This window comes from Chrysochloris asiatica, unplaced genomic scaffold, assembly GCF_000296735.1.
Source record: "Chrysochloris asiatica unplaced genomic scaffold, ChrAsi1.0 scaffold00007, whole genome shotgun sequence".
NCBI classification, from domain to species: Eukaryota; Metazoa; Chordata; class Mammalia; order Afrosoricida; family Chrysochloridae; genus Chrysochloris; species Chrysochloris asiatica.
Window position 1 is genome coordinate 25329499 of NW_006408525.1, and position 24472 is coordinate 25353970.

General features: G+C 53.0%; 1 protein-coding gene across 1 annotated transcript; it reads left to right on the plus strand.

Moving 5' to 3' along the window:
- Nucleotides 1-621: 621 nt before the first annotated feature.
- Nucleotides 622-23588, plus strand: THRA (thyroid hormone receptor, alpha). Its single transcript, XM_006832576.1, has 9 exons — nt 622-903; nt 12052-12404; nt 14918-14985; nt 15640-15740; nt 18120-18267; nt 18859-19064; nt 20469-20615; nt 21377-21635; nt 22764-23588. The coding sequence occupies exons 2-9, from the start codon at nt 12352-12354 to the stop codon at nt 23012-23014; spliced, it is 1233 nt and encodes a 410-aa protein (XP_006832639.1). The 5' UTR covers nt 622-903; nt 12052-12351; the 3' UTR covers nt 23015-23588.
- The last annotated feature ends 884 nt before the right edge of the window (nt 23589-24472 follow it).

Below are 24472 nucleotides of genomic sequence, written 5' to 3' on the forward strand. Positions count from 1 at the left end.
AAATGGGGAGAGACAGATTGATGATGAAAAGGCTGGGGAGAGTGAGATTCAAGCGCTCTATTGGAGAAAGGTGACATTTCAAAGGGGAAGGGGCTGATTGGTAATGTTCGAAAAGAGAGGGGATGGAGGCAATGGGGGATGTGCCAATAATCCCTAAGGGGAGGAGTAAAATTAATACAACCTCATGGATCACCTGCCCAACCCTCTCCTTTGAGGTTGAGGAAGCTGAGCCTTGAAAGCGGTGGTGATGTGCTCAAGGTCACAGTGAGGTACTAGCAGAGAAGGGAACCGAACTCCGAAACAAACTCTAAACCGCCAAGCGTTTGGTATTTAGACTTTCTCCTCGGTTTATAAGGTACAGGAGGTTCTTTGGTACCCCCTCCATGCAACTTCGCCCCATGATGCAACCCATAAACCTCCAAACTCCCCAAGTCTAGGAGATGTTGTAAATGGCATCTTTTCCAAAATATGTCATCAAGTACCACTCCTGCAGGAACCGCCTGGTGTGGGGAGGGCGCATTTGAGCGGACGGGGGCCGAGGAGGCCTAGGGGCGGCAGAGCGCTGGCCCAGGTCCCGGGGCGAGGCGGGGGGCGGGAGGCGGGGGCCGGCGGCAGCGCGGCGGCCGGCAGGGAGCAGCCGCGAGCCGGCCCGGCGCGCTGAGCCTGAGCCCGAGCCCCTGCTGGAGCGGGGCGGGGGAGGGAGGAGCTAGAGCGGCCGCCGCCTCTGCTGGAGGAGCCGCGGGGCCGCCACACTCGCCCCCCGCCCCCCCGCGCTCACTCGCACTCACACCCGGGCGCAGGAGGCGGGCGGCCGGGCCCCACCGGCCCCCCATGGACGCCCCCGGCTCGGGGCGCTGAGACCCCCGTGTCGCTGCCCAGCCGGGTCCAGCGCGCCACGCCGAGGTAAGGGGGAGGGAGCGAGGGGGCATTAATATGCAAATGTATTGCGATTGATTATGCAAAGCCGCGGGGCTCTAAGGCTTGCTCCCCCGCGGGCTGGGGGCGCCCAGGGGGTCCGGCTGCTAGTCTCCACCTTTCCTGGCACCCCTATGACCCTGTCACAGCCCTGGCGCTTGCAACTTACGCCCAGGGGAACGAGGTGTTGCTAGGAGGTCGATGGGCCTCGGGGTTCGCTGGTGGAGATGGCGTCAGGGCCTCCCCTTCGAGGGCCCGCCCGGCCTGTGTCCGGCTAGTCTGCTGCGCATTCCCGGGCCGGGACCCGCTGCGGGCCGGCCGAGCTCCCCCGCCCGCCGCCGCGGTTTGTTTACAGTGCGCCGGAGGCCTGCCCCCCCCAGCCCCCACCCCTAGCTTCGGAGGCCGAGTGGCCTTTGCAAAGCTGCTTCCCGCTGCGAAGGGCAGTGGGAGTGCGGTGGGAGGGGTGGGCTTGCATGAACCGGGAGAGAGGGAAGTTCCCCCTCCCATTTTACCCGCCTGCCTCTTCTGTTAAGCATGGTTCTTTGGTTGCAACACTCCTAATTGCAAAAACGCGGCTACCAGGGAAAGGGGGTGGTGGTGGTTTTGCTTGAGGGTCTCTAGGAAATTAGGAGTTGCAGGTTGGGATAGCTGGAGAAGAGAGGGAGGAAAGGACCTATGTTGTGTGTGACCCCCCCCCTCCTTGTTTTCCCCTCCTTGCAACGTGTCTCTAGTGGCCCGTCTCCTCCGTCCAGAGCCCTCCCTTGTCTGCTGTGGAAGAGAAGCTGGGGGGGGGGGGGGGGACATGTATGACAGGGTCAAAAGAGAGAGCCACCTGCTCCAGGGATGAGGTAGGGGCCAGTGTTGGCTGGAGAGGGAGAGAATGAAGGGGGCTGTTGTCCTGGATGTAGGGGGGGAGGAATAGTGAATGTGACATGCAGGCACAGAGATATGCCTACACAGACAGCCACATGCACACCCAGGGACACCCAGGCTGACTCAAGGACAGGAGCTACTGGACACACCCACATGGGGACAAGGGACGAGGCAGCCTGCCGCTGCACTGTGGGCTGCACTGTGGAGCTCTTAAGGGGCAGGACACACCCACGGAGACCAAGTGCAGGGAGAACAACCCACAAGGATACCCACGCACAGGGTCACACGGAGATGCTGCCACACACGGGCAAGGAGGAGTCACTGTAACCCACACAGAAAAAGTCACTATCACACGCATGCATGCACACAGAGCAATTGCACACAGCCACACAATTACAAAAGACCTGTCACTCACAAGCACACACGTGCTCGAACGCATGAGCCCAGTCACACAGACATCATCTCCTGCCGTGACAGTTGCTGTCACTCAGTCAAATAGAAACACCACCATTACACATCAACACATGTATACACAACTTAGTAACAAGTATTCTCCTGGCTTCTTGCTGTGAGGCTCTGAGGTTCTATAGACAACAAAACCCCTCTTCCTAAGAAAATTAAAAGACTTTCCTACATAATGTACCAGGCAGGCATTCAGGGTAACACAATCTTCAGTCTCTATCACTAGTCAGAGCACTTACTAGCTCCTTGAGATCTGGGAGAATCACTTGAGCAGCTCTGGATCCCACCCATAACCTAGCCCAAGAAGTCCCACAAATGTGTGTTGGAACTGTGAACACAGGTGCATACAGTTCTTTCGACTCAGGTACCAATCATATTCACAAGGCCAGCTGTGTCCAGCTGTATTCAGACAAGTCCAGATGCACACGCAGTCAGTCAGACATATACCTAGATGGACACACAATCACAGACTTTTTTCCCCTCAAGCTTCCTCCTATGTCTTTTTCTCTTCTTCCTCTAGGATCAGCCATCCAGTCTTATGGAAATGGGTCCTCTCTCTCTTTTTTAGAGGGATTGAGAAAAGAGAGCTAAGAGAGAGGGGGCAGGGGGTTTCCAGAGGGCCAGGGCTGAGTCTTAGGCCTGAAGCAGGGCCCAGTGACTTCCAGCAGCTGGGATTGTCCTGATTGCTGGGGGAGGGGGTTTCGGGGAGAGCTGGCTCCTAGGGAGTGGCCCTCGTCCCCACCCTAAAAGCAAACTGGGGGATCTAGCTGCTATAGGTTATTTGCCTGGGCCTTTCCTGGGGATGCTCATTGTCCCCAGCTGAATTCCTGCCTCCCACTGTGAATGGGACCCCTTTTCCCACCTCAGCCTTCCTATCCAAACTTGGAAGCTTTCCTTAGGAGGCCTTATGCTGGTGAGTGTCTGGGTGAGTGATGTGTATTTTTGACTTGGAATTTCTAACTCTGTCTCTCTCTGTGTTGCTCTGTCTTGCCATGTCTGATTCCGCCTCTCTCTGTCTTTCTCTGACAGTCTGTCTGGAACTCTCTCTCACCCTGTCACTACCCAGTCGTCCTTGTCTCTGTTTCTGCCACAGCCTTCTCTCTCAGAGCTGGGAACTGGTGGTGATGTTCTTCATATTTTTCCAGTCCTGAATACACAAACTCCGCCCCTGCGCCCCGCCTGCCCTGCCTCTGGGGTCAATAAGAGGTTGGGGTGGGGGGTGGGGGGCTCAGCTGGCTGCTCAGGACATCCTGCGCTTCCTTACTGCTGCAGCTGTGGCCGGCCAGTTTGAGGGGCTGGGAATGGGGAAGAAGAGAAGTCAGCTACTGCCCATGCTGACCCCCCAAGCTGGGGGCTCAGCTAGGGGACACCAGCTCTGTGGAAACCCTTGGTATGGAGACAGCAGCTAGCTAGCTCCCAGATCATCCAATAAGGAGGCTCCTCCCATGCCGTGCGGACCCAAACTAGAAAATAATGATCTCCATGAACAGTGGGAGTTGGCATGACCCCGCTGAGCTTTCTCCACACCCCTGGCAGCTGAGACCCACCTCAAAGATGCCCAACAGCTGTGTTCTCTTTGCCCAGCCTCAGGGCCTGATTCTAAAGCTACAGCTGCCCAAACCATGTGAGGGGCTGAATGAGGTCCACTCACCCACGAATGCAGGCATCAGCCCAGAATGGGCAGGAAGGGTAACTTCCAGAGAGGGAATTTAAGCAGGGGGTATTGGGGCAGGAGACCCCGAATTTAGGGGGCATCAAGCATGTCTGGCCATGCTCTCCTCTAACCCTGACCCACTTGGATGAGGAGGCACTGATAAAGATTATAAGGAATCCATGGGCCCAAAGGGAAACCTGAGACTTGGCCACAAGGAACACGTAGTTGGATGAAAAAACAACCTATATGATGCGGTGTCATGGTGAAGAGCAGGGATTCTTTTGTGTGCTAGTGGTTATGAATTGGGCTGTGAACCTTAAGGTCAGCAGTTTGAAACTACCAGCTGTTTCGCGAGAGAAAGATGAGGCTTTCTGCTCCTGTAAAGATTTACAGCCTCGGAAACTGTACAGGGTTGCTATGAGTCGGAACCGACTCCACTGCACATAACAACAGACTGCCCCAACAGCACTTAACAGCAAAACTGCCTGAGTTTGAATACTAACTGTACAGTTTGCCGACTGTGTAGCCTTGGGCAAGAGATTTAACCTCTCCGTCGTTGCCTATTTGTAGACTGAGAATGATAATATGTACTCTATTTAACTTTTTTGAGGATTAACGGAGTTCGAATATACACAATGCTTGTAAAAGTGCAAGGTGTGTAACAAGCACTGAGGAGAAAGGAAGCCTATAGCCTGGTGTCTCTGGAGTTCTTGGAGAAGCTATGTGGAGACTTAGATTTCCTAGACATCACAGGAATGGGCTGGGGTGGGTGACAGTGGGTCCCCAATCTCCAGCCTTGTCACCCTTCAAATAACCTCTCCTTCTCCACCAGTGTTTGCAACCTGGAGCCAGTGTGTGGAAAAGAGCAGCTACCAAGGTAGCACCTTTCCACCACCTCTACTGTCCTCTGCCCCTCACCTTGTAACTTCTTAAAAGGAACTTTTGCCATCTCAGCCGAGGATGTACCTCATTAGCAAGGGGCACTTGCATCAAAGTTTGGGCATTACTGCATCTCTGTTGGGACAGGTATGAAGCAGTGAGGATGAAGGAGAGAAAAAGCAACCGGGGAAGCAGCCCTCTTCCATCCCTTGCCTCACCTCACCCACCCCTTTGCCTGCTTGAGTATAGAACTTGAGGAGGAGACAAGGGTTTTTTTTTCTCTCTTAGCCCCCTTCTCCCCTCCTGGGGACCCAGCACCCCAACCTACTACCATTGCTTAACCAGGACGCAACCTTGATAGACCCCTTGCACAGAGGGGGCATTAGCACACGAAGGGTGTGGCAGAGACAATCTGTGGCACCAAGTAAGGAGCAGCCTGTGTGTATGGCACCTTGGGATGCAGGGTCTGCCCTGGGTTGCCTCTCTTTTCCTTTCAGAAGTCTGACCATGAGGATCTCCTCTTTTCTCAGATCCATTTTATCAACTCCTCCCCTTCAGTTTGAAGCCAGGGCAATGGGGACTGTCCAGCGGTGGGGAAATAGGGAGCACTTTTGAGTGGGGGTCTAATCTAGCCCTCCTGGCTACAGAGGTGCTTCTGTGCCTCTTGGAGAGGGAGGTAAGCATGACCGTGGTGGAAATGGCACTGTCTGGAGTTGGGAGACTGGGTTTTTGCCATTCACCAGTGGTAAGACTTTGGGTTTCTGGTTTCCATCTTTGGAGATAATGATGGCTACAAGAAAACCAGTAAAACCAAATCAGTTACCATTGAGTAGACACTGACTTACAGCAAGCCCATGTGTGTCAAAGTAGAACTGTGCTCCAATAGGGATTTCCATGGCTAATTTTTAAAGAAATAAATCACCAGGCCTTTGTTCCAAGGCATCTCTGAGTGAATTTGAACATGTAACCTTTGGGATAGCAGCTGAGTTCAGTATACTCTGTTCCTACTACTCAGGGACCTCCTCACTCACAGTGAGGATAAAAGAACCTAACCTGAGCTGCTCTGGTAGCGTAGTGGTTACGAATCGGGCTGCGAACCACAAGGTCAGCAGTTCGAAACTACCAGCTGTTCCACGGGAGAAAGATAAGGCTTTCTGCTCCCATAAAGATTTACAGCCTCGGAAACCCTATACAGGGTCACTATGAGTCGGAACCTACTCCACAGCACATAACCACAACCACCACCACCACCTGAGCTGAGGGTCTTCCTTCTGTCACACTTGTGCTCAATGAATGCTGCATGCTGATGTCCTAAGCACTGCCTGTGGATCTGCTCCCTTCTCCCAGGGCCTGGCACCCTCTTGGGTGGGACCCACACAGTGCCTGCAACCAAAGACAGTCTTCTGCTCTCACTGAGTCACTCGAGGCTGGCGTATGGTGTGGTGGGGGCATGTGGTCTTCACCCTGGCGTTGTCTGCCTTTATTTCCTATCACAAAGGCTGGGATGCCAAAAGGAGCTCCCTCCGTAGGGGAGGGGTCAGAAGTTCGCTGGGCACACTTGAGGAGAGCGATGGAAGTGATTGGGGCCCAGGAAATGGTAGCGGCACCCCTGCTTTGTGGGTGGGGCACTCAGCCCTGGGACCTGGAGCTAGGGGTTGAAGGTTAGTACCAAAGGCACAGACCCCACCCCCAGCTGTGGCAAAGAGCGGCCCGATAAGCTCAAGCCCCCACCCTCCTCCTCCTTCTCTTTATCCAATTCTTCATCCTTGTCCTCCTTCTCTCCAGAAGCGATGAGCTCTCCTCTAGGCTCGGCTCCCAGAGCCTTTTGCTGCCTGTTTCAGTTTTTCTTCTACCCAGGCATGTGGGCGGGGGAGGTGCACGGGGGACCCGAAGCTTTGGTGGCTGTTGGCATTTTTGTACACATCAGTGAGTGGGTGTGTTGTGCGCGCATCCATGTGTGAGTGTTTTTGTGCATGTGTGGGCTGGGGAGGGCTCTGAAGAGCTGCTAGAACCGGTACTGGGAGCCAAGAGGCTCTGCGCATGCGGGCTGAGTGAGTGTGTATGTGTGTGTCTGTCTGCCTGCACGTGTCCGTGTGTGTGCTGGGGACTCAGCTGCATTGACTTGCTTACTCTCCCATGCGCATGCGCCCTCGCCCTCAATTTTTTTTTTTTTCTCTCTTTCACACAGGCAGGCGCTCACGGTACATCCACACACACACACACACACACACACACACACACTCACTCACTCACTCTTTCTCTTCCTCCCTCCCCACCCCGTCCCTCTTCCCTCCTCTCCCTCTCTTCCTCTCTCTCAATTATCTCCCTCCCTCTCTCCCCTTCCCCCTCCCTCTCTTCCTCTCCCTCTCTCAAAGTCGCCCTCCCCCATCCCCTCCTTCCACCTCCCTCCCTTCTCCCTCTCCCAGTCTCTCCCTGCCTCTGCCAGTTCTGCTTGGGCGGGGGTATCTGCCTCCCTAGGGTGCTGGGGAGAACACCCTTACCTTTCCTTCCCTCCACCGTTCTCTCCTCTCTTGGGTTTGTTCCCCAGGGCTTGCAGACACCTCCTGCAAGAAGAGGGGATTGGGGAGGGAAGACCCCAAGCTCTGTGCCCATGATGCCATCTGCAGGGAGCGCCTTGGCCTCCTGACATTCAGGCCTCTAGCATTCAGCTGCCCCAGCTCCCAGCTCCAATTACCTGGCTGGCTCCTGGGGGAAGGGTGGGGGGAATGTGCTTTGCCCAGCTTGGGGTACTCCTGACTCTGGCTCTTGGCGCCTGGCATCTCCTACCTCATTCCACCTCTGTTCTTGAGGGGAGTTGGGACAGGATGCAAGTTCTTTGGGCTGACAAGGAAGGGGCTGGGCTCTTGTAAATAGGTATGGCTGGCTCCGACCATCCATTTGAAGGCAGGGGGGTGTGCATGTGTCTAGGGAGGTGACCTCTAGATTGGGCTAAGCCACCTTGATGCCTCCCCAGAGCTGGCCTGGGGTTAAGGGAGAGTTGAACAGCAGGTGGGTGGGGCTTGGGGTGGGGGTGGGTGGGAAGTGCCGTCTTTGATGTTAATACTGGGCATCTGGCCCAAGTCAAAGCTGCTGTTTGTCTTGTCTGACATGCAAGGGGGAGTTTCCTGTTATAGTCTTTGGGGGGGGGGGCGGAATGAGGATCCTTTGTTTAAATAGCCAATCTCCCCCTTTAGGTCATCTTCACCACACCAGCCCCCATTCTCTAGCCTCCAAAGTCCTGAAGTGAAGAGGAGGCCAGACTCCTAGGTCAAAGCTCTTTACCTCCAGAATCTAGTCTTATGGGGACCCAGAGAGAGCCCACCAAGGAAAGAGTAGTATCTCTCCCTTCCTCTGTCCCTCTTTTCCTTCCCTTCCCCTCTCCTCCTTCCCCGTATGCTTGCCAAGCTGGTGCCCAGTGTCTGAGTGTACTCCTCTGCCATCGCACACCTGCCAAATAGTACCTTCTTCCCGCCTTCACTTTCCTGGCACTCGGAGAACTGAATTGGGTGGGGCAGCTCTGCTCAATCCTTACCTGAGAGTAGAACAGAGAGTGGGGGGAGGGAGGTGTCTGGGAGGAGAAAGCGCTCCCAGAAGCCTAGAGAAGCATTTGTCCCTCAACCCTCAACATGAGCGGTTTTCTGCTGCTGTGCTTCCATGGGCGACCAGACTCCCAGGGTCTGTTGTATTTGGGCTGTGCATGGGAGCCCACGTTGGCACCGCTGTCTACACACAGATGACTATTTGCCTGTGTCTGCCCATGTATATCTGGGCTACAGTGGCCACCCAGGCCCCTTACCATATCTTTTCTTGGCTCCCATGGCGTGGAGTCAGGCCATCCATACCAGAGGAGTGGGAGTAGGTGGGGAGAGAGGGAGCTCCCCCCACCCTAGCTGCAAGCAGAGGGGAGGGGGAAAGGGAGGTGTGAACCTACCCACATCACTATTAATAGCCCACATGCCAGGCCACCAAGAACCAGCTGTCACCGTGGAAACCATTCCTAGTCCTCCCTCCCCGCCAGCCTCAGTGGGCTGGGACTTAGGCAGGGCATGAAGCACCCCCCACCCATGGTTCTTTGTTACCTTTCTCTCTTTGTCTCCCCTCTCCTTCATCTGTCCCCTTCCTGATCTGCCCTCCTTCCTGCCTCACCCACCTCTACCTCTACCTTGTTACCTTGTCCCCACCTCACTGCTCCCTTTCTTCCTTTCCATTTACTTCGTCATTGTCATCATCTCTGGCTCAACCTCCCACTCCCACATCCCTGCCCCATCTCTTTTCTTTCTCTTTGTTCTCCCCCATCATCTCCTCTACCCTTCTCCTCTGTCTCCCCTTTTCTTGGCCCTCTGTGTGTATAAGTCTCTCTCTGGCTGGCAAGGAGGGCTGGACTTTCTTCAGCTCATTAAGGACAAAGTTCAGGGGCCCCAGATAGGTGGGGCTGCAGTTAGAAGCAGTAGAATTGTGTAGAATTTGAGGCCAAGATCTAGGGGGGGTAGAGGGCCAGAGATTTCCCTTTGACAACTCAGAACTCCTTAGTGGGCAGCCTCTAGGTCCTTAGGACTGTGGATCAGGACAGACCAGCCCAGCAGTGGGAACCTGGCTTGCTGCCCACAGATGCCACATTGGTCTCTTGTCCCTGTCCCCCCATGGAAGAAGCACTTAAGCTTAATGAAATGCTTCCCCCTCCTCAGGCACCTCACCCACACTGCCATTGGCAGCTCTTATCTGACAAAGAGGGAGTGGGTGGCCTGGCCAGCCAACAGGTGGGTCTTGCTGTCCTAGCTAGACTCAGAGCCCTTAGCCCCGCCCCTCCACCTCTCTGGAGCTGAGTTACTGCCTCTGCTCTGGTCCTCAGGGATGTGACAGGATGGACAGAAGGAGCTCTGGGAGTTAACTAAGCAGGATCCCTGGAGGAGGGAGGAGAGAGAAACTGCCCTTCAGGGTGGATGTTCCTGTCCCAGCCCCCTTTCTGGTTGACGTTCACAGCAAAAGCTAACCCAGGCTCATGTGCTTTTGTGCCTCTACGTGCTGAGCCCTCAGAGGGCCAGGTATGTCCCTAAAGAGATGCCAAGAAGCCCTGTCTTATGTTAGGTGCCTTGCGCCTCTGGCCACTGTCAGGAGCCAACCATAGTCTAGGCTGCACCACACTGGCACCAGGGCCCAATTCAGCTCAACACAGAGGTGGAGCCAAGAGACCTTGCCCCTCCCCACAGCGGGCACGTGCAAGCCCTTGGTGGTGCCCAGACACATTTGGAGTTCAGACTAGGCCAGGGACAGGGGAGGGAAAATAAACATGGTGGCCTCAGTTGGAACTTCCCCAGGTCTGCCCTATAGCAACTGGTGGTAGCAGAGGTGTTATGGGGGGCAGCCTCCACAGCTATGTATGGCCTAGGGGCAGGAGCTGCCGAGGCCATGTGTCTGCTGCTGGGGTTCCCTGCTTGGCCCACAGTTGCCAATGCCCATTCCCACATACCCTGGCTCTCTGCGTCTGCCCCTAGGGCCTACTACTCCCTAAGGCTGCCCCTCTCAACATGTCCACTCCTGTGCCTGCCTCCTCCCCTCCTCGGGGGCGCCTGGGCCTCCAGCTGGCGAGTGGATTTTTCCAGCTTCTGTAAACAAGTGATGGCAGCATGCCAGGTGGGCAGGAGACAGGCAGGGGCAGCACCGCAGCCAGGGTGTGCCAAGCACCGAGGCACAGCCTGGGGGGAGACAGGGAGACACCCAGACCCAGAGAGACAGACACATTCAGAGGCAGACAGACGGATGCCTGGATAGGCTCAGACAGAAGTGGGAACAGGCGACTGGGAGAAAATAGCCTTCCCTTGTCCAGCCCAGCCCCCATGACTGCCAAGCCCCCTGCCCCTCATTGCTCTGGCTGAGAACTGTAGTCCCTAGGCATCCCCACCCATTCCTTCTCCTCCCCCCACCTCCACCCCTCAGGGCTGGCTACGCCATTATAAATTTATAACAGGAATTTCTCCACAAGCCAAGAAAAACTTGACCTACTTTTTTGATGGCTCCCTGGGCTAAGGCTCCCCACTTACCCCCCTCCCCCAGTCTCCCGTCCAGCCCCCAGTGCCCAGTCCTGGCCTAGAGGGTATTGGAGCTGAATGGGCCCCCTACTGCACTCCTCCCCGTACCAGAGGCTCTCCTGGGTGCAGAACCCCTGTCCCACAGCCCTGCCTTAACTTATCTCCTTTCTCCTCCCATCCGGCCTGCTTATCAGTTCCTGGGGGTCGGGCTGGGGGGGCCCAGGGGTGAGGTCTACGATGCAGCAGCCACATGATGGAGCTTGTCTGTGGGGAACTGCACCCTTTGTCCCCGTCCTACACCCACACCTGACTGTGTGTGTTCAGACACTAAGTAAGCCCCAGGTCTGCAATCCTGAGTTCAGAGCCGTTGTAGATGGACTAGGGGCCCAGGTAGCAGAACAAGGCTGGCAGTAAAGCCAGGTTGCTAGGGTTAACCCTTGAGCCACCTGCTTTTAGCCATATGAAATGGAGTATATGATCAAGCTTTCTGAGCTTCTGGAAAATTCTGGTGCCAACTTGAGAGGGCACATATTATCTGTTCAGTCAGTGCATGTTAGTTTCCTTTCCCCTCCCCTTGCCATCCTGGTAGGTGGCAACTCAGCTAAACCGACTGGGAAGTCTGGTCCTCAGAGTGGAAAGTATTACTTAGAACCCTGTATGGGAAGCTCTGGAGCCTTTGGAAGGACTAGGGTTGAGGAGTCATAATGTGACCAGCAGCAGGTGTGGTCAGCTGTCCACTGTTGTCTATATTCTCTCCTTAAGAGACTAAGATGGCCATCCATGATCCCTATATGCTGCCCTCATACCCCACTGTTCCGTTACTGAAACTCACATGCTCAGACTGAAAACTGCTCATCCTTGGTACCTTCTTGCCCCATAATACTAATGAGTTTTAAGGAACCTTGGCTAGAGGGGTGGTTATAATAGCTCGTGTTTATAGACACTTATTAAGGGCCTAGCGGTTGATTGAATGTGAAGTTTGAGATGTGTTACAGGGAACACGAATTACCTCAGTCTTTCCCTCCATCCCTCCCCATCTCTGAAGTTCAGGATGTAGGTCTACCATCTTGCCTGCTATGCTTATTGATTGGAGAGATTATCCTGACCCTTCCTTGAAGATACCACTAGACTGTCTGCGCATGCCCTTCACCAATTTGTTGTGGAGCCCAAGAAGCCAAATTGTTACCACCAGAGGAATCCCCTCTCACAGCCCTGCTGACCCTTCCTCTCTCCTCTCCACAGGGACTTCAAGACAGGACAAGACTCTGCACCTACTTCTCAAGCCCCAGCCCAGGACGCCCCTCAGAGATCCAGTTTGCCCCCCAACCCTCCCATCTGCCACCCCCTGGCCCCTCCCAGTGCCCACCCCCCCTTGGGGTGTAGGGCATGGTGTGAAGGCCAAGTGCTGAGGCGGGCACCATGGGTGTTGTACCCTAGGGCCTGGGTGGTGGGGGGTGGGTGGCCTGTGGGTGTGCCGGGGGGGCCTGTGTGCCCACCCGTCTCTTGGCGTGCTGGAGTGCATCCTGGATGGAATTGAAGTGAATGGAACAGAAGCCAAGCAAGCTGGAGTGTGGGTCAGACCCAGAGGAGAACAGGTAATGGGCTCAGGAGACAGTCATGCTCACCTGGCTGGGCATAGGGCCTCCCTGCCAAGAACTGAACCTGGACCTCTTAAGTACCTCTGGGGGGCAGACTTGAGACCAAAGAGCCTGTTGCCTACCTTTGCCCAGGAGATGAGGTCATGTTCAGATGTAGTAAATTAATAGGCACCTGGGTTGAGAGATACCCATATCATACATTGTTGTTCTTGTTAAGTGGCATTGAGTTGGTGCTGACTTGTAATGACCCTATATAGGGTTTCTGAGGAGTGACTGGTGAGTTTGAACCACCAAACTTTTGCTTCAAACCGACCTGGCAATCCAGTGCTTTATCCCACTGTGTCCCACCAGGGTTCCATATTGTACCGTAGACCCATGATATGGAGCAGACTCTTCAGGCAGTAGGCATATGGCTCTACCCTTGACTGGGCTGGACAGTCTCAAATGCCCTCCAATGTTCCCTCTGCTGCTGCTGCCTTCTTCTGAACTTGTGGACCTTCCTTCTCCCCATAGGAGCCCATCCACCATCTGACCACAAGTTTGTTGTTGGTAGGCCCTGGTGCGTGAAGCATGGTATTTCAGGGCACATGCACCAGTAACTGCTGGTCACAGCTCACGCTTATATTTGGAACCTATTGGTAGCCCCACAAACTATTCCTTGTTCATGGGCGAGGGTGGGTGCTACCATGAAGCTCCTCCCAGGAAGGAGCACACATGCCAAGCATGAAGGTTTTACCACGTGGGAGAGGCATCAGCCCTGCACACACAGTTAGGGATGAGTTGCCTACACTCGGCAGTGTCCTTGAGGAGCCCAGAGGGTCTCTGCTTCTCCCATTGACACCAAGTGGCACAGAGCTCTGTCCCAGTTGGCACAGTGCCCTGGGAACTGGGTACAGTCTGTGCCTATGGCCAGAGAGAGGGTGGGGGAGGGGCGCTCTGGGGAGCAGTGTGGCTGTTGCCTAGGATACCAGATCATGAGCCAGGAGACCAGAGGCTTGGCCAGGCAAAGCTCTGGAGCCCAACACTGGGTCCCTGAAGGGGTGGAGGAAGAAGATGTGAGGCTTGAAATTGGGTGGAGGCCTCCAAGGTACCCTCTCCTCCCAAGCCTGTCTTAGGGTGGCTCTGACTTGCAGTTCCTACATCTTTCCACGCAGGTTTCTGTAGGTCTGGGAGAGATGGCTCTTAAGACAAGTAGAAAGGCGGGAATGTCCATTCCAGGTCTCCCTAGAACTGCAGCCCCTCCTCCCCAACCCCTACCAATCATTTCCCCTCCCCCATGTCTCTGCGCCACCTTGTGGCTTTCCCTGGAACTGCACCCAAAAGCTTTCAGTCAGGTAGTCTTTGAAAGACGCCGCCGCTTAACTGGCGCCTAGATGGCCCAGAGTTCCCTGGTACACACCCCCACCTGGAGACTGAAATGAGAACTGACCACCCCCACCCCACCCCCAGCCTTGTAGGAACCAGACAGGGGTAATCCTCAGGGGATGGGAAGTGCAGGACTGTCTGTGACTGTGACCCTGACCAAGGTCACTGTGTCAGTGTGTTGGTAACTGCATCTGACTCCAGGAGGAGGGGCCCTGCACTATGCCACATACCAGAGTGGGTGTGGGAAGTTATACAATCACTGCGTGCATGTAGAAAGGCTTATGTAACTGTGCAGGGTTATGTAACATGTATGTGGAACACCAGGGCGTCATGTATGTGCAGTGGGGAGGGTTGCTAACACTTTGAATGCAGGGGCTCAGGGTTCTCCTCCTGGCTCTGACTCTAGTACACAGCGGTCACCAGCCCTAAGTGGGACTTCAGTTTGATGCTTCTGTTAAATGGAGGCCAGAGATAGGGAGATTCTAGAAAGCCTTTCTGTTCTCTCATTCTTGACTAGATGCTAGGAGCTAGCGCTATATGTTTGCAGTCATTGTGGGTAATTTAGCATCTATGCATGGTCTGGAAATCAAGCAACATGTGCACAAGGGGAAGAAAGGGGATGGTACTTTTAGGTGCCTGCCCATAGGGTTGTGTAAGACATGATGAATATATATATCCAAGAGGGTGTATAACTTCTCTGAGAATGCCCTGAAAATTGCCTAAAGATGTATCTCCTGGTGCTTATGTTTCATACTTGGATTTGTATTGATAGAAGGCTGCATAGTTATTTATATATGGTGGCGTTCTGTTGCGTATATGTATATGTATGTATGTATGTTCTAAAATTTGCATAGCCTTCATGTCTTGGGGACACTTTTAGCAGGTACTGAAGGCTATCTTGTAGATAATTCAGTATGGTATAAGGTGTGTGTGTTTGTTAGGGTACTAGAACAATCTTGTGCCCCAGCCAAGCCACTTATCTCCCACCCCTGTAGCTTCCAGAGGGCTTTGTCAGCTGATCTAGGAATGGGGGCTAGAATGGGGACATAGAGGGAGTTGGGCCTGGGGGCTATATAAACCTCTCCCTTGAGAAAGGGTTTTCCCAAGGACTGCTTTGTGATTCCACTCACTTTGCCCCCATCCAGTGCCAGGTCACCAGATGGAAAGCGAAAAAGAAAGAACGGCCAATGTCCCCTGAAAACCAGCATGTCAGGTGAGCCTGGCTGAGTGTGCCCTTCCTCACTGCTCCCAGCCCCAGCAAATCAGGCCAGTCCACTTCTGGGGTCTGGCCTTGAACCAGCAGCTTCTGGTGGGAGAGGGGAGCCTCTTAGAGAGAACTTTGGATAGACTTGTTCAGGGGCGGGAGGACTGATGTGGGGCATCAACCAGCCTTTGAGGATGGATTCATTCAGGAAAGGCCTCTTCCCTTCTCCCATAAGCCCATTGCTGAGGCCTCCAGCAGAATCAGGCCTGGATAGAAGAGCCCTAAGGGCGCATTTTCCTGAGAGGAACCTCTGATACTTGCTTCATCCTCTCACCCATCCCCTGTCCCTTGAAACACAAGGCAGCAAGAGAACAGCCCAGATTGGGTAGGCAGAAGAACGAGGATTCTCCATATTCATTAAAAAAAGAAAAAAAAAAACATTTCGCATCAAGTTGACTCCAACTTATGTGAAAAAAGGAATAGATGTGATGGCCTCCCATGGTCTCCAGGATTCTAATCACAGACCAAGAACCCTCCAGGGAGGCTGGGCGAGGGCATGGCCAGAAAGGAAAAGTTGAATGATGGGGGAAAAGCATAGAATCCTCTTTGCTGGGGCCCCAAGCCATGCCTGCTTGCCTCCCTCCTTTCCTCCCTCCCTCCCAGGGTATATCCCTAGTTACCTGGACAAAGACGAGCAGTGTGTCGTGTGTGGGGACAAGGCAACCGGTTATCACTACCGCTGCATCACTTGTGAAGGCTGCAAGGTATGGACCAGCTGCTCCTCCCCTCCCCCACTACCTGAGCCCCCATCTCACTCCCTTTAAGGCCCTCAGCACCTGGTGCAGCAGACAAACCCTATAAACATAGAGCCTGAAGCCCACCCATTATACCATCATTCTCTTTTTATGTTCATTCATTCATTCTTTCATTTGTTCGTTCATGCATAATTCCTGTTCTACCACTCATACAGGTAACTCAATTTGCTTCTCAACCTCAATTTCCTCACCTATAAAACAGGAATAATCATGTTTCCTCCTCCTAGAAATACCGAGAATGAAATAGGATAACTCACATAAAGTGTTTTAAACAGTGCCAGGCATGTAAGAAATCAGCAATAAATGTCAGCTACCATCCATCCATTCAGTGTTCTTGATCCTGCATGAGTTGTGTGGATGCAGCATGTGCCCTACCCTCAGGTCAGAGAGAGAAAGACTAGAAACCCGAAGCTGTTGTTGTAAAGTGCAGCCGAGTCCATAGCGACCCTGCCTGGGGCTTCTGAGGAGCAGCTGGTGAGTTTGAAGCGCAGACCTTACAGTTCAAACTGACCTTGCAGTCCAGTGCTTATCCTGCTAGGTAAAATGCTGATCTCCAGGCCCTATCTCACCTTTCATCAGACCCCAGTGTGTGGTGGGCCCCAGAAATCAGCCTTCTAATGGACTCCCCAGTTACTTCTGATATACCCAAAAGGGTGAGAACCACTTCTGGGGGTGTGGTGGGTGTGGTAGGTTCTCCTTGGGTAGAGGGGACAAAGTCATAAATGTGCAGAGGCCAAATTAGATTTTTCCTGGATAATTTGAGCCTGCATTGTTTTTTCCTTAGATCAACACTTCCTGGAAATGTGGGCCTTTCAGGATGCAGAATTATTTAATGTCAACTGCACAGAGACCACCAGGGACTTAGGGTCCCAACAGTGTTCTTGGAAGCAAGAAGCAATATAAACAGTATAGCATAAAGCAAGGGGTAGTCACTCAGGACATGCGAATCTCTGGGAGCATCTGGAAAAGACTGATGCCTTGGTCTTACTCCTGTTCTGACTCATAGCAACCCTGTATGGCATTTTTGAGGCTGTAAATCTTTATAGGAGCAGAAAGCCTCATCTTCCTCTTAAGGAACTGCTGGTAGTTTCAAACTGCTGACCGTGAGATTAGCAGCCCGACTCATAACCACTACACAGCCCAAGCTCCTTTGACCTTATTCCTAGAGAGTCTAGTTTAAAAGGTCTGGAGTGGGGCCTAGGAGCCTGTATTTTTGGTAATTTAACTAGGTACTGTAAATGCACCCCAGAATCTGAGAACTCAGACCTTGCTGTTTCCTATCTGAGGCCCACTTCTGGCTGTACTGCCCATTTAGTCATGTGACCTTGGGCATGTTGCTTCATCTCTCTCAAAGCTTCAGTTTCTTGGCCTGTAAAAGGGGGACAATAATAGCTCCTACCTCATCGTTGGAGTCCTGGTGCGGTGCTATAGGGAAAGCACTGGACTGCTAACCACAGGGTTGGCGGTTCAAACCCACCAGCCGTTCCTTGGAAACCCTATACAGGATTGCTATGAATCAGAACCAACTCAACAGCACGTGACACCACCATCTCGTAGCTGAATGTCCTATCACATTAAAAGGCTTACAGTGCTTGGCAGATAGTAAGCATTCAGTAAATACTACTGCCATCTTGATTCTTGAGAATGTTCCCTTTAAAGGAAGTACTAATCCTGATGGAAAAGGAGCTCTGGTAGCGTAGTGGTTACGAATCGGGCTGCGAACCTTAAGGTAAGCGGTTCGAAACTACCAGCCGCTCCGCGGGAGAAAGATGAGGCTTTCTACTCCCGTAAGGATTTACACCCTCGGAAACCCTGTACAGGGTCACTATGGGTCGGAACCGACTCGACGGCACTTAACAACAACAACAATCCTGATGGATGTAATTGAAATTTCCCCCTTAAAGCTACTAGAGCGTATACCTACGGTCTCTTTTTAATGGTTTTGGTCACCCTGTTTCATGAATTCCACCAGCATGGAAAAATGGTCTTAGGGTCACTGTTGTTTTGAGAGTCGTTTTAGCTAGGTGGAAAATCAGGTGCTAGTTCAGGCCTCATGGCATCTCACACCATCCCCAGACACTGATCTCTTCACTATAGTTATCATTCTTAACTCTGCACCACCACTGCCATGTGCTTAGGTAGCCGAGAACGCCTTGCTAAGGGCCCTTGACCTGGCAGAGCCTAGTGACCCTGGGCTTGTTGTGTCGTGGAGACACGAGGTCCTCTCACTGATCTTGCCCCGGCCATGCCCAGTGAGCTGCATGGTTGATTGGTTGATTCAGAAGAGTCTGTTAGGATTGCAATGTGCTTCATCTTCCCCTGTTCTAGGGTTTCTTTCGTCGCACAATCCAGAAGAATCTCCATCCCACTTACTCATGCAAATATGACAGCTGCTGTGTCATTGACAAGATCACCCGCAATCAGTGCCAGCTGTGTCGCTTCAAGAAGTGCATCGCTGTGGGCATGGCCATGGACTGTAAGGGGCCTGCGGGGAAGGAGTTGGACCTGGCGGTTGGGGATAGAGGGAGGAAGCTCCCAGGATACCCACAGGACCCACAAGGCAGAGTGCCAATCTAGGCCAGACTGATGGTGTGATGATCAGAGTTTGCCCTCATCCCTGGGGGGAAAGGGAAGAGAGGATTCCTCTATGAACCCCAGTACCCCCCACTGTAACACAATATTCCCAACTCCCAGGGAAGGCACCCTACTCACAGGACTAGGGAGTGGGTGGCGGGGCTTTCTAGTAATTCACCAACTGTCAGCTCTCATTCATATGTTCAGTGTTCCTGACACTGTATAGCTCCTGTCACCGTAACAGATTAGACCTGAGCATGACATTCAGAGGTTCTTTCTTCTGGATCACCCCAAATCGGAGGTCAAGTGTGACCCAGTCATTTAGTCATGATCCAGGTTGTACCCCCCACCTGCTAGGTGATTTAAGGAAATTGCTGAACCTCTCTGGGCCTATACACCAAGAAGAGGAGTTTCTGAGAGGATGGTAAAGAGGAGGCAAATGAGGTCCTAGGTGGGGAGTGCCACGCAGAGGGCATCCTGTCTCCATTGGCAGTGGTTCTAGATGACTCGAAGCGGGTGGCCAAACGCAAGCTGATTGAGCAGAACAGAGAGCGGCGGCGGAAGGAGGAGATGATCCGATCCCTGCAGCAACGACCAGAGCCCACTCCTGAAGAGTGGGACCTGATCCATGTTGCAACAGAGGCCCATCGCAGCACCAATGCCCAGGGCAGCCACTGGAAGCAAAGGCGGAAATTCTTGGTAAGGAGAGAGGAGCCCTCGGCAGCTTGCCTCTTCCAGGAAGCCTTCTTAACCCAAAACGGATACTCTCCATACCTTGGCAGTCCTGATGTTGATCACCTGTGTTTATGCTCTCGTTCTGTGGGCTCTGCTTCTTCCATCTGATTGGGAGCTCTGTGAAGACAGGGCATTGCTGTCCTTGAATTTCCAGTCAGCAGGGGTGGCCTTTCCTCCTTTTCCTGGCAGGACAAGGGGAGGACACAGTCATGGAACAGTATTTTTGATCACCTACTGCTGGTGGCTCTGTTGAATAAGCACTGGACCATGAACCACAAGGTCAGCGGTTTGATCCCACCAGCCACTCCATGAGATAAAGATTAGGCTTTCTGCTCCCACAAAGACTTACAGTCTCAGAAACCCTATACAGAGTTGCTATGAATAGGAACTAACACAACTGCATTTAACAACAACTGGCTACCAGGCTCTGTGTTATTGTTGTTGTGAAGTGCTGTTGAGTCAGTTCTGACTCATAACAACCCTGTACAAGGTTTCCAAGGAGTGGCTGGTGAGTGTGAACCACTGACCTTGAGTTCAAACCAACCTTTTGGTCCAGTGCATTATCCTGCAGCGCCACACCAGAACTCCAAACGCCAAAGATGTTGGTAAAATTCTTCAATTTCATTATCAATGGCTTTAGTAGTTGGTGTGTAAATTTGAATAATAATAATATTAGCTGATCTTCCTTATAGATTGCATGAATAATTTATTTTTGAAAGATCAGTACAAAGCTGGTCCCCATGAATTCAAAGTTAAAGATGTCCAACAACTGGCTCTGTGTTAAGATTGTGGCAAAACCAAGTGCCAAGGGAACTGTCAGCATAGGAGGAGTTGGTTTGTACGTGGTGAGGGAAGGCAGAAAGCTGGTGCCTTGTTTTTGGTGGAGTACACTGGGAGATGGAACAGTGCACTAAAAGATATCAAGCAGATGTGGATGCAAAAGTTAGCAATCAGACTGCCTGGGTTCAAATCCTGCTTCTACTATTGACTGCTTATGTGAGTTTAGACATATTGTTGCACTATGTATCCATTTCTTCATCTGTGAAATGGTGATAATTATATCTGCTTTAAAGAGGTGTGGTCAGAATTAAATGAGATAGTGTATGTAGCACATTTAGCCTAATGCCAAACCCCATGTGATTATTACTATTATAATGAGTGCTACTACTACTGTTATTGTTGTAATTGTTTGTTGATGGGAGCTGCTCTGGTCCATCCTCTTCAGAAGCTACACTAAGGAAAAGCTTTAGAACAGCCCCTCTTCCCCCAAGCAGCCTTGGAGCTCCCTCTGGTGGACAGGGAACCTCAGTGAGCGGTTGGAAAGGGGGTCTGCCTACACCCCTAGTTGGCCTTCATCTCTCCCTCTAGCCAGATGACATTGGCCAGTCACCCATCGTCTCAATGCCGGATGGAGACAAGGTGGACCTAGAGGCCTTCAGCGAGTTTACCAAGATCATCACCCCGGCTATAACCCGTGTGGTGGACTTTGCCAAAAAACTGCCCATGTTCTCCGAGGTGAGTGGCAGATGGAAGGAGAAATATGGAGGGAAATCTTGGGCTGCTCCCTAGGCCACTCATTCCCAGTAGATGCTCATCAGAGGTTCTCGAGATAAAGAGAAGTCCTTAAGAGGTTATTAACACACACCCCAATATACACAAACAAGCACTGGGTCAGCTGATCTCTACAGAACAAGCCAGTTTCAAATATCCAGCCTTTCCCCCATAAAACACTGTGGCCTTAAACCTCTCCTCATTTTAAAGAGCACTAACTCTGGAGACAGGCTCCCTAGATGGTGCCAACAGTTAAGCACCTGACTACTAACCTAACGGTTAAGTACTCTATTACTAACCCAGGGTGCCTTGGAAGACAGACCCTGTGATCTGCTTCCAAAAAAGTCACTACCTTGAAAATCCTGTGGAGCAGTTCCTCTCTGCACACACGGGTCACCATGAGTGGAATCAACTCAGCAACAAGGAACAACTCTGGTGATGATGGGCTGCCCTCCCAGCTGTGTGACCTTGGCCAAGTTACCTAACCCCCTAGCTCTTAGTGCCCTCTCTGCACAGTGGAGCTCACGATGATCCCGAACTCCTAGGCATTACTGTGAGATTTAAATGAATTTGCACTTGCCCTTGGCTCAGTGCAAGGTTAAGTGTTCCGAGGGCATGTTATTAGCTGAGGCCTGTCTGGCCTCACAGCTTCCAAGGGCACCCAGAGGGGAGACTCAGGGACACGGGAGAGCGCTGAGCATTCTTGCAACCCTGCCATTCTGTAGCTGCCTTGCGAAGACCAGATCATCCTCTTGAAGGGGTGCTGCATGGAGATCATGTCCCTGCGGGCGGCTGTCCGCTATGACCCCGAGAGCGACACCCTGACGCTGAGTGGGGAGATGGCTGTGAAGCGGGAACAACTCAAGAATGGCGGCCTGGGCGTAGTCTCAGACGCCATCTTTGAACTGGGCAAGTCACTCTCTGCCTTTAACCTGGACGACACAGAAGTGGCTCTGCTGCAGGCTGTGCTGCTAATGTCAACAGGTAGGTGTTGACTGGTTGGGAGGGTTCAGAGACTTCCAAAGACAGAACTTGCCTGTGCCCTGAGTCTGTTGCTTTTTTCCTTCCTTAACTCTGGAGTCTCTCATCTCTTCTCAGCTTCTCTGTCCTCCAAGCCTACCTTTCTGTCTCAAATTCCCTCTCTGCCCTCCTCCCATCACCTCTCTGTCCCCCAAACTTCTCTGCCACCCAGGCCCACTTCTATCCCCCGCCCCCTGCTCTGGGGCCCATCCCACCCTTTGCTCTCCAGGCGTCCTCTGTCTCCCAGTCCTACCTCTCCCCGTTTCCTCCTTTATCCCTCTTCTTTCTTTATGCCCCTAATTGTCCTCTTTGTCACCCACATCCCCGTTTTCTCTCCTATCCACCACCTATCTCTCTGTCCCATCAGTTATGACTTGTCCCTCCCCTTCTGTCTGTCATTCCCTTCTGCCTCTATTCCCACCCACCTCTCTGACTACCAAGAAACTCTGGTGGTGCTGTAGGATAAGCACTGGACTTCTAACCACAAGTTTGTTAGTTCAAACCCACCAGCAGCTTCTCAGAAGAAAGATGAGCTTGTCTGCTCTAGTAAAGATTAGTCTTTGTTGTTGTTAAGTACCGTGGAGTCGGTTCCGACTCATAGTGACCCTGCATAAGGTTTCCGAGGCTGTAAATCTTTACGAGAGCAGAAAGCCTCATCCTTTCTCCCATGGAACAGCTGGTAGTTTCGAACTGCTGACCGTGAGAGTTAACAGCCCAATTCGTAACCACCAGGCTACCAGAGTCTTGGAAACCCTATATAGAGTCAGAGTCAGAGTCATGATTGGGTCGCTAACTGTCCCACCTCTCTCTGTCTCCTCCTAGTATTCTCTCTCTTCCCAGGTCTGCCCCATCTGCCTGTCTGTCTGTCTCTTGCTTCCCTGCATGTAGCTGCTATTCCCAGGCCCTTCAGTCCCCGCTCTCTGAGCCTCAGTCCCTGAGTTCAAACTCTAAACTTCCCCTTGCTGTTGCCTCCTGTGGGCATACCCCTCACCGTCTGTATCTTCTCTGCATGTCTCCCCATGTCTCATTCATTGGTCTCCCAGTCCCTAGGCCACTCTCCTCTTATGTCCTTCCTTTCCTTCCTTCCCACAGACCGTTCGGGCCTGCTGTGTGTGGACAAGATCGAGAAGAGTCAGGAGGCGTACCTGCTGGCGTTCGAGCACTATGTCAACCACCGCAAACACAACATTCCGCACTTCTGGCCCAAGCTGCTGATGAAGGTGACTGATCTCCGCATGATCGGGGCCTGCCACGCCAGCCGCTTCCTCCACATGAAAGTCGAGTGCCCCACCGAACTCTTCCCCCCACTCTTCCTGGAGGTCTTTGAGGATCAGGAAGTCTAAAGCCTCAGGCGGCCAGAGGGTGTGCGGAGCTGGTGGGGAGGAGCCTGGAGAGAAGGGGCAGAGCTGGGGGCTGAGGGAGAACCCCCCCACACACCTCTTCTCTCCTTCCTCTCGTCCTCGGATAGATTCAGCTCCCCCAACACACACCTTGCACTGCCCGGGTCCCTCCTCAGACCCTCCAGCCCTGGAACAGGGCAAACAAATGAACTTGCTATGAAAAAGGCAGTGTGGGGCTGGGGAGACCTGTCCTGCAGTTTCTAGGACCCCATCCTCTAATAAGTTAGGGGAAAGAAGGGAGAATTAATAGGGGACAAGCCATCTTCACCTTAGGGGAAGGAGTAAGGTGGGATGAGGGAAAATGCCCTCAACTCACCCCTTACACATAATGCAAGAGAGAGCCCCCGATGATTCTTGACCTAGATTCCCCTTTCAGGCTGCAGGCTCTATTTTCCCAGATGCCGGGGGTGCAAAGAAAGGCTTGGCTTGGCTCCTCCCCTGGAGGTTAAAAATTTCTAACTGCACTTTGGAAACCAAGCAAGGGGAAAAGAAGATAAATGAAGAAAAACTAGACAGAAAAAGACAAAAAAACAGAGCGAGCGATAGAGAGAGATAGAGAGATGATATTAAGTTATTAACTGAGGCTGGCCAGAGGGGAGGACCCCCTTACTGCCCCCATGCACTTTGAGAGCTGCCCTTCCTCCCCCCAGATCAGAGGGAAATGCCCCCCCCCACACCAGATCCCCAACGGTAGGGCTGCTGATCAGAGCTGTGAGTTAACACAACAGGGTCCTGGTCACCCCTTGCCCTTGCCTTGCCCCCTTCTCCATGCCCCTTGGGCACCCCTGCCCGAGCCCAGTATTCCCTTTGCTCTCTGCCACTTGTGCCCGCTGAGTTCCATCTACCTCTCATGCTGGATGCCAGCTGGCCCCTCACCAGCCTGCCCTACCACCCGCACAGCTCCCCTTTCAAGTGCCCAGCTCTGGGGGCCTCCCCCTACCCCCCCTGCCCCTTCCCACCTTGGCACCCACACAGAAAAGACTGTGGCTCCGCCCTCCTCACATCCTGCAGTATTAGCTATAATCCAGATGCTGCTGCATGGGGGGACAGGGTGTGCGTGAGCATCTCCCAGAGCCCCAACTCCTTCAGGACCCTGTTTCCCATCTGTCTTCTGGGCTCTCTCTAACACCTCCACCCTCCTTCCCACTCCCAGGCAATGCACTAACCAGACCCTGGGTGGGCAGGCACCAGAGTGTGGGTGCTTGGATAAATGGCACTTAGGTGGGGCCCTGGGGAAGGGGAAGCTCTTTAGGCCAGATGCCCCTCTACCCCAGGGACCCTTTCCCTTCTTTTTTTCTCTAATTCAGGGACTTTGGCTAGAGCCACCTCCCACCCTCCTGGTGAGGAGTGCTCTGTTGGTCTGCACTTGGGTGAGCTGCCCCCTCCTCCTCCCTTTGGCCA